The sequence below is a fragment of the Myotis nattereri genome, assembly GCF_964212035.1.
Source record: "Myotis nattereri genome assembly, chromosome: 10".
Classification (NCBI taxonomy): Eukaryota; Metazoa; Chordata; class Mammalia; order Chiroptera; family Vespertilionidae; genus Myotis; species Myotis nattereri.
In genome coordinates this window covers 5,821,293-5,833,686 of record NC_138085.1, presented here as the reverse complement: position 1 = coordinate 5,833,686, position 12,394 = coordinate 5,821,293, and the positions used below count along the sequence as shown (strand labels likewise).

Sequence of the window (12,394 nt, the reverse complement as noted above, 5' to 3'; positions counted from 1 at the left end):
CAATTGCACCAGGCTCCCGCCCACTTCCTCAGACCACACTCCACGCCCAGCCTCTGTGCCAGCAGCGTCAGACCGCGGCCGGTCAACAACGCCTCTACTCCTCAGTTCCAAGGACAGCCGTGACACTGTGGGGCTTAGCCTTGGGTCTGGGACCCAGCAAGAGCCCAAATGGCAGCTGTCATTGTGTTTACTGCCATTATTACATCTAACTGTTTTCCTTCCCCCTGGAGGACAAAGGCAGGACCAATGGAGACAAGACAGGTGGTGCTTTCTCAACAGAGGTGCCACTTAGCTCTTCTTTCCCGAAAATGTGCCTGGGCAGGTCTCACCCACTCCTGCTCTTCGGGCTACGGCATGGACAGGCTCAGAGAGGATGCTCCATAACGCAAAGTGGGCCTTCACACAGGGAGTGAGAGAGAGCCCATTTCCGAGTCAGAGCAGGCAGCAAGGCTGGGAGGCCACACGCTGCCTTCGACGGGCAACACTGGTCACCGAGACGCGGGGTCTGGGCGTGGCGGGCTCGCTCCTGCCCGCGCTCCGGGGAGGGCGCGGAGGGAACTGGGCTCCTGCCTGCAGCTCTTGGCCGTACATCCGGCTTTATGGACGTGCCAGCCAGGACCTGCCTCAGCTGTGAAGAGTCCTTGTAACCCGGGACAAGTCACTCAACCTGCCTGACTTTCCGAGGAAAGCTCTGGGCCAGGCTGTCTCCAGGGCCCTTCCCAGCATCTGAAGTCTACACACAGCCCAGCTCTCAGCTGCGCGTCACCTTCCCACTGAACGGAACATGCGAGGCTATGAAAAACCCCACGGAAGAACACACGTGGCCCTTTCGGAGCCTCACAGCCATGTTGCGTCACTACACTGCTTTTCTTAGCTCTTAGATTAAACATTATAGACTGAGTCAACTTAAATTAGTGGCATAGGAACAGCTCGTTTCACTACTAATTCATGCTCTCCTTCTAAACACCCACCTGCAAAAGTTTCCACTCAGACAATCAACTGCTTTACTCCTTAAAAAACAAAAAATGCAAAAACACCAAACATGCGAAATCAAATGAGGCCCTGCACACAGCCGCCGCAGGTCGGCCTGCCTCCACGAGGAAACGGGCAGCCACGGCCTTAAAATGTTGCAAAGAGCTGCCCGCAGGCGGCTCCGGCTCTGAGACCCTGGGTGCTCACCGGCCCTGCGCCCAGGAGCAGAGAGGGCAGTGGTGAGCTATGGCGGGCCGCGGAAGGGGCCGGTCACGGGGACTGACTTCTAGACAAGAGAGGACTGGAGGAGACGTAGGCTGATGTGCAGAGCAACACCCACCCGCCTGGCTAAGCCCGCCAAGGAGCGGCCTTCCGTGGCCCGCAGCAGCTGGCAGCTGCCCGCCGTGCAGCGCAGGGTGCACGGGCAGCGGCTCAGGGGGCGGAGGCACCAGGAGCAGTGCCGGCCTTGCAGCAAGCAACGCAGCACATGCCAGGACCCCCCTCCCCATGCTCCCCATGCCTGTCCCCAGGGGACACACAGAACGTGCAATAGAGAAAAGCAACATTCGGGACATATGGACGGTCTGAAAAAGAGAGTGCCAGATGGGGAAACGCAGTCAGCACCTGCACCGGTAGGAGGGTTTTACTCGAGTCTCTGGGCACTTTGAGTCCATGCTTCTGTGTTCTAAAACTGAAGGCTCTCCACGAGTGACTGACCACGGGCCTCTGGACGTCAGCGATCCCCGGGATCCAAGGCATCTTCAAACCCGTTCTGATGCCAAAGAAAACCGTGACACTGCCTGCTGCGGTGGTTCTTGCCAAAAGGTTTAAAATAAAAATGAAAACTGAAAAACAAAAACTGAAGGCTCTGAGTAACTCTCTCATCAGGAAAGGGTGTTTTCTATGCTCTTTACGATAATTTTAATAAGAAGCAACCAAGATGCCAGGTGCTGGGAAACACGTTACCTGAGGTCCCTGCCTTTCCCCAGGACACGAGGGGACCACACGGCCCAGGGACAGAGCAATGTGGTTTCACGAAGCCACATAAGCCTGCACATCCTTCCCTTCACTTTCTGGGGCACAGACCCTCACCATTTCCCAGTCCCTCCTGGCTTTTCTCCCGTTAGTATTCTCTTTAACACTCTGTCTCTTTTCTAATTATCCTCCCACTAATCTGTGGCTAGCTGTTTTACATTTTTGGTTCTAAATACTTGGATGCTTATGATATACAAAAACGAATCCACGTTCACTTTGGTGGCTGGCACCAGTTACAGTAAAAGTCTCCGTGTTAGGTGGGCAATTCATTGGGAGGGCGTTTCTCCTGTGAACGAGCTCACAGGACAGAATCCTAAGTCATCATCTGATATGCAAGGCACGTCCACAAACAGTGGGTCATACAACAGGGAATGGGAGGTAATGCAACTCTGAGACTGCAGAGTCCCTGTCTTAACGTGGAAGAGATCATTTGTTGAAGCTGAAAGTTTAAATGAAAGTGAGATCAAATAATGAAGCCCTGCTTTTAAATGTATCAAGCACAGAGCTGAAATATGGGCTAGAAATACTGTGACTAGTAGCCACATATCTTTCTTAGTTCAAAGTAAAACTGTCTTAATTTTTATAAGGAAATCCAGTTTTTTAATTTAGTTATAACACCCTAATGAGGGTTAGAAATTGCCAAGGTCCTTTTCATATATTTGTTAGGCAAAAATAGACAAAGAAATCACATTGAGATATCTTACTCTTCTTACATGTTACATACAAACTGTCATTGAGGAGTGGTGTGGCCTTCTATTCTTTTTTGACACGAAAAACTGGTTGCTTAGAGAGTGACTCAGTTTACGAAGTTTGCTTAAGCGACTTGCTGGAAGACTAACAGTAGTTTTCTATTCTTGAAGAACATTCAATCCAGGAAAACAAACTTCTTCTAAGACAGATGCACCCTAAAGATTTGTATCTCCTCTTACATGGTCTATAAAATGCACAGAACACGTGAGCATCTGGCGAGCCAGGCAGCGTGTGCAAGCGTGCTCACTCCATCTCCTCCCCGGCACGTCGGGCCGGGCACCTGCCGAAAGGCTGGCCTTTTCTGGACCACCTGCCCCGGGGCAGCTGGTACTGATAACAGCAGGGAGGCACGTGCCCATGCAACGCGATTTTGATTATATATGTGTATAAACACTGAGCAGACAGACACAATGACTTATAGACACAGAAGCATTCTGAGTGATGAGATCATAGGTGATTTTTTTTAATCTTCCCCCTTTTAAAAAAGAACAAACAATCTTCCCCCCATGTCTAAAATGCATGACTGGCTAGGATGCAGGCACCTCAGAGATAGTGATTTTGAGAAAGCTGCGCGCAGAAACCTGTCGTACAAAGAAACCCTGCGTGACAAAGATGCCTACAGCACTGTGCGCGGCAGCCACAGTGCGTGTTCGCTGTGCACAAAAGCGGCGCCAAAGTAAAAATCAATTTACGCCCGGGACTTGCAGCTCCTGCATCATTTAATGAATGGCTCCCACTCACCTGAATGGGAAGGAACCAGGACGTCATTAGTAAGTGACTCCCTGGGGCAGGGAGCAGCAATGCTCAGCGGAGGAGCTGGCCCTGGCATTGGAGGGGCCACAGCAAGGGTGGCAACCCAATGGGCTGCGGGGGTGCCGCCAGGCTGACTGGTTCATGGAATCAATGCCCAGCAGCGCCATCCCCACCCCAGGCAAGCGGAGCCCAGGCCCCGCAGGACGGGCAGCAGGCTGCAGCCCAGCACGCTGGTCGGTCGGAATCCCACTGCCACTTCCTGCGTGCTCCTGGGCACAGCACTGAACTCTGAGTCTCAACTTTGTTTCACATGAAAAGTGATTATGTTCCTCTTAGGGTTATTGTGAAGATTAAACAAAAATGTATGTGGCACCCAGCACAGTATCTGGCAAAATCAGAGAGAAATCATTATTACTGGTCACGCTGGAAAAATGCATATACAATCAGTTCGGGAGTCTCGATTTGAATTTTTCTGCTGTGTTAGCTTTTATTTGGCTTCAGGGTGTGTGTTCCACAGGGAACGAGGGCTGGGGAGCCTGGGAGCCTGGGCTCTGGCTGGCTCAGGGCCTTGGGGCTTCCTGCCCGGGAGGCCATGGTGACAGCTCTCCACAGCGGGCGGGGACCCCTGGGACAAAACAAAGACTGAACGCCTGGCTGGGCCACCACAGCTGCTCCGAGTGTGGGTCTCCACTGCAGGCCTCAGGAAAATCATTTGTATAGACGCCCAAAAGCCAAGAAGCCACTTAAACATAGGAAGTACATTACGACAAAAATATAATGTTGTGTCTCCTGAAGTTGGGATTCATTCACTCAATGTCCTGCCCTCACCTCCAACTCAAGCAGGTCTGTGCTCAGGGCCCAGTGTCTCGTCCTGCTTCCTTCATTCTCAGTCATCCTGCTGGTCCCTCATTCAGGCTTCACTTGCTTAGAGCACCATCCCGATACGCCAAGGCTGTGGGCTCGATGCCCAGTCAAGACATACAAGAAGCAACCAATGAATGCATAAGCCAGTGGAACAACACGTCCATGTCTCTCTCTCTCTCCCTCCCTGTCTCAAATCAATCAATAAAAAAAAATGTTGAAAAACCCTTGAGTCACACGTGACTAATCCTTCCAGCTGTCCCATCCCCAGTCAACACAGATCCTGGGTTTTTCCTTCAAAATCCCTCTGACCTGTCACCCGCCATTCCCACTGCTGGGCTCAGGCCCTACAGGGTCACCCCTCAGAGGCTCTGAGCTCCATCCACAGCCTCCTGCTGGCCAACTGGCGCCCTCCAGGCCCCTCCCGACCAGCAGGATCGGAAACCTGCCATCCACCCTGAAGGTGGGCTCCTCTCCCCACCGGGGGGAAGCCTTTGGGGGGGCTCTTTTTTCAAATGCCATCAGGCCTCGTGGTCAGGGCCTTCCCCGTATGGTGCACCCCAGTCACTCAGGACTCCCCAACGTCCCCCTGCCTGCCAGTCAGCGGGCTCAGTGTCCTTCAGGCTCTCACGCGTGTTCTCCTCCTGCAATTAAAGCCCCACCGCCTCGTCAAGTCTCGACTCAGCCCAGTCGTCTTGACGTGATGACCGCACTCGAGGCTCACCAACCTCACGGACAAGTGTCCCTTAACCGCTTCACAGAGGCTCAGCTCTCACAGCTGCCAAAGCCGCTCGTCTGGTAACGGCAACGCCTGGATCTGAACGTGGGTGCCCCCACCGCCGTGCTGCGCACAGCCTTCTGGGAGACGGGAGAGGCCTGAACTGCACGCGGGGCAGCCCGTTCCCAGGGGAACAGCAGGGCAGTGCCACTTTGCAGGAGTCTGCCTATGGAGCCTGCGTCCCTTTCCCAGACAAGCCTCAGAAAGTCAGGGCCAGACCGCCTGCTTCCTTATGTCCCGCCAGAGGCAGCAGCGCCGGCCAGGCTTCCTGCTCTGACCCAAACACACCGTTACGCCATGCTGACCCCCCAGAATGTCTGCACCCCTATTTCACAGCCTCTGGTGATTGCTTGCCAAGGCCACTCAGGGAGGAATGACGTGGCTTAGAAGGGGTTTCCAAGGGACAGAGTGAGGAGGGCACAACTGAAATTCGGGGGCTGCCACAGGCACAGGCTGCAGCACTGATTACCGCTGAGGACACGCATAATCTCAGCAAAGACCCACGATCCTGCACCCGTCCAACCGGAGGCTGCGAGCCCAGGACGCTGCTCTGACCCCGCTCTCCCTGTCGCCCGATAACAGAACGCGTAGACTGACCGGCTCCACGCCGTCCGGCTGGTCCCACAGGGGTTTCCTCGCGGGCGAGCTGGCGGCAGGGAGAGACCTGCAGGTGATGGCAGATGTTCAGGGTCCAGCACTGGGGAAACCATTCGAAGGAGAACCAGCTGGACATGTTTATACTGGGTGTTATCCTCATGTTTAAGGTCCGATCGCGGCAGATCCTCAGGGCGCCCCTGCGCTCCGAGAGGCTTAGGCCACGTTTAAGGCCTGCAACACTGTGGCCATGCAGACAAGTGCCCCACGAGCCACGCGACACCCGGGCGCGGGCTCCACGCCACCCTGACGCTGGCCCGGGGGTTTAATGAACAAAACACTGCGAGAGCAGCACGGCTTTCCCTCAGCCGTGCCAGAAGGTGCCGGCGCGGCGTCCCATCACGTGAATACTGTGTGTATTTCCATTGCAAGGACCACAGCACTGCCACCAAAATCAGGAAACTAGCGTGGCCTGGTGGTCACCACCGTGCCACTCAGGACCCCATTTAAGTTTTACTGATAAGTGCTTCAGCTCTAAAATAGAAAACTTGTCATCACTAAAATGCCCCCTAACATTCTCAGTGCCCGTCGCTTCCAGAGTCCTCGCCGATGCCCAGCCACTGAACCCTGACGTCCACCGGGGAGTCAAAGCCTCCATTTCAGCGGAAGCCCCATCTCTGTCTCCTCCCCGTGACTGGCAGTGCGTCCTGGGGAAGCCACTCAGCCCCGCCAACGTCAATCCTAGCATCCACGGGCCTCGGAGCCATGTGAATGTCCCCACGGGACCACCCCTCCTCGTCCAAAGGCTTTAGCTCAAGCCAGTGCAGGGCAAGGGCCGTGTGACAGTGGTCAGCGGTGAGGAGCCACAGAGGGGGTCCTAACCCCTGCGGGGTTCTCACTGCCTTAGGTGTGTCACACGGGGACAAGTGCTCCAGCAGCAAACCGGGCGGCGCACTCCCTCCGGCTCCGACGCCTAAGGACGTGCTTAGCACGGGCCGTGCGCCTGGGAGCAGAGGCGACAGGTGGAAGTGTGCCGTTCTGTGTACCGGGGTCAGCACCTGGGCTGAGCCACGGGGAAGAGTTAACCTTCGGGGTTGTGGGTTCCAGCTGTTACCATGAAGTGATACAAAAACTGCTCTCCATTAGCCTGAAGGAACGGCTGTGAAAAGGCCTCCGGGCCCCTTTCTCACACCTGAGGACACAGCGCAGCGCCGTGAAACGTCGGGCCGTGACTGCATAAACCAGGCTCCACACGGGAGCTGAGAGCTGCAGCCGGGCCCTCCGCACACCAGCCACCCTTACCCACGGAGAAGCTCTGACTGTTGGTGACCTAAGGTGGGTACCAGAGGAGACCCAGAGTACGTGAATGCCTTGCCCGTGTGCAAACAAGAGCTCAGATCATTTTATTTGATTAAAAATTATTAAAAGAAAAGGAAGAAAGGTCACCCTTCCCTAACAGATCTTCTTGTCAAAGGTGCTGCTTGCTCAAAGCTGCTCTAACCAGCACGACATGGGATGACGTTAACTTCCTACCAGCTTTCACACACCTGATGGGGACAGGCAGGGAGGCGAGACAGAGTTAGTGACCGGCCATTACAGACATAAACCGCAGTTATGGCACCATGACTGCTGGCGAGTCCGGCGCTATTGTTCCAAGCCAGGCATCTGCCAGGGACTCAGCCTGGATTTCGGAAGCAGGCAGGTTTCCACAGCAGGGCAAACTACCAATGTGAGGATGCCACGAGGAGCTACCGGAAGCTCAGTGATGCAGGGTCATTTCTGACGTCGTCCTCGCCCCTTCTAACACACAGTGGAGATAGTCTCTGATTGCACCATCGATCTGAGCGACTGTCACTGACAGCACCCGGAGACAGCCAGGAAGCAGGCGCCATGGGCACTTCAGCTCCCATCTCTTCCAGCAAAGAGACCCCTGGGAGGCAGGAGGGGCTGCCCCCTTCAGTGCCATGTCCCGTCCGGCTGTGGAGACAAAGGAGGTCTCTCTCTGCCACAGAGATTCTTGTCGGGGTGCCTCCTGCTCCCTGATACTGCTCGAGGGCAGGGAAATGTCGGGGTGCCTCCTGCTCTCTCATACTGCTCGAGGGCAGGGAAATGTCAGGGTGCCCCTTGCTCTCTCATACTGCTCGAGGGCAGGGAAATGCCGGGGTGCCCCTTGCTCTCTCATACTGTTCGAGGGCAGGGAAATGTCGGGGTGCCTCCTGCTCTCTCATACTACTCGAGGGCAGGGAAATGTCGGGGTGCCCCTTGCTCTCTCATACTGCTCGAGGGCAGGGAAATGCCGGGGTGCCTCCTGCTCTTTCATACTACTCGAGGGCAGGGAAATGTCGGGGTGCCTCCTGCTCTCTCATACTGCTCGAGGGCAGGGAAATGTCGGGGTGCCTCCTGCTCTCTCATACTGCTCGAGGGCAGGGAAATGTCGGGGTGCCCCTTGTTCTCTCATACTGCTCGAGGGCAGGGAAATGTCGGGGTGCCTCCTGCTCTCTCATACTGTTCGAGGGCAGGGAAATGTCGGGGTGCCCCTTGCTCTCTCATACTGTTCGAGGGCAGGGAAATGTCGGGGTGCCTCCTGCTCTCTCATACTACTCGAGGGCAGGGAAATGTCGGGGTGCCTCCTGCTCTCTCATACTGTTCGAGGGCAGGGAAATGTCGGGGTGCCCCTTGCTCTCTCATACTGTTCGAGGGCAGGGAAATATCAGGGTGCCTCCTGCTCTCTCATACTGCTCGAGGGCAGGGAAATGTCGGGGTGCCTCCTGTTCTCTCATACTTCTCGAGGGCAGGAAAATATCGGGGTGCCTCCTCTCTCATACTGCTCAAGGGCAGGGAAATGTCGGGGTGCCCCTTGCTCTCTCATACTGCTCGAGGGCAGGGAAATGTCGGGGTGCCTCCTGTTCTCTCATACTTCTCGAGGGCAGGGAAATGTCGGGGTGCCCCTTGCTCTCTCATACTGCTCGAGGGCAGGGAAATGTCGGGGTGCCTCCTGTTCTCTCATACTTCTTGAGGGCAGGAAAATGTCGGGGTGCCTCCTGCTCTCTCATACTGCTCGAGGGCAGGGAAATGTCGGGGTGCCTCCTGTTCTCTCATACTTCTTGAGGGTAGGGAAATGTCGGGGTGCCTCCTGCTCTCTCATACTGCTCAAGGGCAGGGAAATGTCGTGGTGCCTCCTGTTCTCTCATATTGCTCGAGGGCAGGAAAATGTCAGGGTGCCTCCTGCTCTCTCATACTGCTTGAGGGCAGGGAAATGTCGGGGTGCCTCCTGCTCTCTCATACTGCTCGAGGGCAGGGAAATGTCGGGGTGCCTCCTGTTCTCTCATACTTCTTGAGGGTAGGGAAATGTCGGGGTGCCTCCTGCTCTCTCATACTGCTCAAGGGCAGGGAAATGTCGGGGTGCCTCCTGTTCTCTCATATTGCTCGAGGGCAGGAAAATGTCAGGGTGCCTCCTGCTCTCTCATACTGCTCGAGGGCAGGGAAAAACTCATGCCGAAGCAACAAGGTCTTTGCCCAACAAAAGCAGGGTTCTGAGAGCATGATGGATCCATCCAAACAGAAAGACATATGACAAGGGGAGCAGTGCTCTGCGGGGTGGAAATAGCAACCTCAGACTCTGAGTGTCACCTGCTGCTAACAGGTACGGATGCTGCAGATACAATTTCACGTGTGTTTTCACAATATATTCTGCTGGGCACGAACGCGTCCAAGGCCACGTGTGCCTGTGTGGACAGCCTGCCGAGAGCTGTCCCTCCACAGAAGGGCACCCCCACTCAGCACAGCTCTCAAGGGCTGATGAGCCACAGGAGAAAGCAAAAAGCAAGCTCTGAATCTATTTAAGGAAGAGCTTTCTAACAATCTGTGTTCTCCAAAAATGGAACTGGATGACTTAGAAGCAGTGTTCCAACAGAGCTGGGTGGCCATCTGTCGGGGTGGGGCCGCGGGCCCAGCCCCAGCCCCAGCCCCAGCCCCAGGGCTGGCTGGGGTGCCGGCCTCCTCCGCAGCACACAAGCTCGCTGCACTGGTCACAGCTCTGATCACGGCTCGTGAAAAACTAAACACTGGGCAAAAGCTGTGGCTAATAGTTTCCATTTGAAGCTCTGTCTTCTCCTACAAGCTGAAGGAAAAAATAACAAGGATTCAAGGGAATTTCTAGATAAGTCAGAAGGCTTGCTTTGCCTTATTTTACTTCCTGGTATTTCATTCCATTTCTGGGCATTTCATTCTGTGCTAGAATCTCTTTCTTTCTTTCTTTTTTAAATTTAATATATTTTATTGATTTCAGAAAGGAAGAGAGAGGGAGAGATAGAAACATCAATGATGAGAGATAATCATTGATCGCTGCTTCCTGCACACCCCCTACTGGGGATCTAGCCCGCCACCCAGGCATGTGCCCTGATGAGGAATCAAACTGTGAGCTCCTGGTTCATAGGTTGATGCTCAACCACTGAGCCACTCTGGCCTAGCTCTGCACTAAAATCTTGAGACTATATATATTTTTTAAATGGATAAGAAGAAAGACAAAAGAAGTCTACAATGTTTAGTACATCCAAAAAAATTTTTTTTTAAAGGCACTTTGGTAGGTGAAAAGCTGAAATTGGAAAAAATAAATAAAATTAAGCTCAGGCACTTTTGAAGTTTTTACTTATTCATGCAGCCTACATTTCTTTAATTAAGAGTTATAAACGTAGGACAACAATGTTTCTTTCCAGTGCCTTGCCTGGAGAACAAAGACAAAGGGCTGTCAGTTTAGTGGGAGAGAATCAGATTGCTCATGAAAAACGGGGTTTCTCTATCAGCCTCCGAATCTCAGACAGCTGGCGAGCTGGCGTGACCCACACAGGCCCGCGTTCCGCTTCTCGCTCCAGGCCTGGGCATCACCTAATCCACAGCACAAACAGATTAGCCCGTTAATGCAGGCTTTATATGGTTTTGAAGAACGAGACTTTTCAAGGTTGCATAAAATAAAGACAAATACTTTGCAATACCCACTGCATTCCGTGTATAATGCTCAGTTTTCCCACCTGTCACCCTCTCCCCTAAATGAAAAAAAATATGCTCTTGTTAAAGATAAAAAGGAAAAACTCAAGTAAACATAGCACGGGTGGTAATACTGACTTATTTCAATAGCACACGCTCCAGAGATAACCAGCAGCCTCAGACACAGCCACCTGGTATCACGGGAGGAGGCAACGATCACTTTAACGGCAGGTCAGTTCACTTATTCTCAGAAAGGCCCTCAAAGATACCTTTTCACATAATCTGAAGCAATAACTACTGCAAGGAAGCCTGATGCGCACACAAAATACAAAGGCAAGGCTGGTCCCTTCACTTCAGAAGGGACAGGACGTGGGGAGAAAGCTGGCCGACAGCACCAGAGCTGAGCCCCAGCAGTCCCCACCTGGGTGACCCCGATGGCCTCAGACATCACAGTGGTGCTCGCCCCGTTGCCGACTGAGCTAAACTGCCCAGGACTGTGGTGTGAAAGTCACCCGTGTCCAAGGTGCTCCTCCCCGCTCCTCCCTGTGCACAGCGCGGACGGACAGGCTCGTCGGGGAGGAGATCTGTGCGGACAGCAAAGCGGGCACTTCCGGGGGAGGGACTGCCCTCCACGCCCGCCCGCAGGTGGGAGCCGGAGAGGAGCAGGGGGAGCAGTTTACACCCGACTCCACACTCGGAAATCTCTCGGAAATGACAAATGTGCTACCTCTCCATCCAGTCGCTTCTTTCTCAGAGACTAAAAAAGGAAACTAGAATGATGTCAACATTTAAAACAAACTTTTTTTTTTTTAACACAAATGATGAACACTCTCCTCAAAGAGCACCCACCGGGCTTCCTCGCTCTAACCTGGGTCCCGGGCCGCGAGCACTCACCCAGCGTGTCCTTCAGGTTCTTGACCAGGGAGCCCTTCTTCAGGCTGTTCTTCCGCTCCACGTAGTTGGACGGCACGTAGCCCGTCCTGTTGGCGGCGTTGCGCACCCGCCACCACGTCTTGGAGTCGTCCAGCAGCCACAGGCGCTCGTTCTTCCTGATGTCCAGCTCCTGGTCCTGCTGGGCCGTGTAGTCCCACTTGGCGATCACGATGACCTCCTCTGTCATCTTTCATGTGGTCCCCCTGCGGCAGAGCAGCGCGTCAGAGACCAGCCAGACACTCCCCGGCATCAGCCTGCAACAGGGTGCGCCTGACAGCTTTCATGCCACTTGGCAGCTGTCCTCCAGGGCCTGGGGCACTCAACCCTGACAGGGCCTTCCTTCCATAGCTTCGGGATTCTGTCTGGAACCAGCAGCCCTAAAACCAGACCTTGACTTGGGACCCTGGGTCTCCTGCATGCTTTGCCAAAGACAAAAACAGGTTCCCAAAATGTTCTAAGCAACGATTTTATAACTAATGTGTTCATCTGATTAAGCACCAGCTCCTACACCTGATGCTTACGTCCCCTGCCTTAGTATATGCTGAATTTTATGAATATAATTAATAAAACACACACACTCGAGCTCTTCCTATAAACTAAAATGAAAATAAACGTGGTACTAATGCACCGTGTTCCTGCACTGGATCCTGAAACAGAAAAAGGAAAGGAGGGAATCCCTGGTGACACTCAGATAAAGTCCAGTTACCGGGGGTGTGCCAATGTCACTTGCTTAGC

The 12,394-nt window shown here is 53.9% G+C and overlaps 1 protein-coding gene across 2 annotated transcripts in view; it reads right to left on the bottom strand.

The window, feature by feature from the left end:
* NCK2 (NCK adaptor protein 2) overlaps window positions 1–11,846 on the bottom strand; it is a gene marked incomplete at its 5' end in the record, with an annotated part of 37,687 nt that extends 25,841 nt beyond the window's left edge. The window contains one exon of one of the 2 annotated variants that reach the window (XM_081100642.1): window positions 11,576–11,846. In XM_081100642.1, the coding sequence (XP_080956768.1) occupies window positions 11,576–11,846 (271 nt within the window). The remainder of the gene's footprint in view (window positions 1–11,575) is intronic. The other variant, XM_081100641.1, reaches the window with a different exon arrangement.
* Window positions 11,847–12,394: the final 548 nt, after the last annotated feature.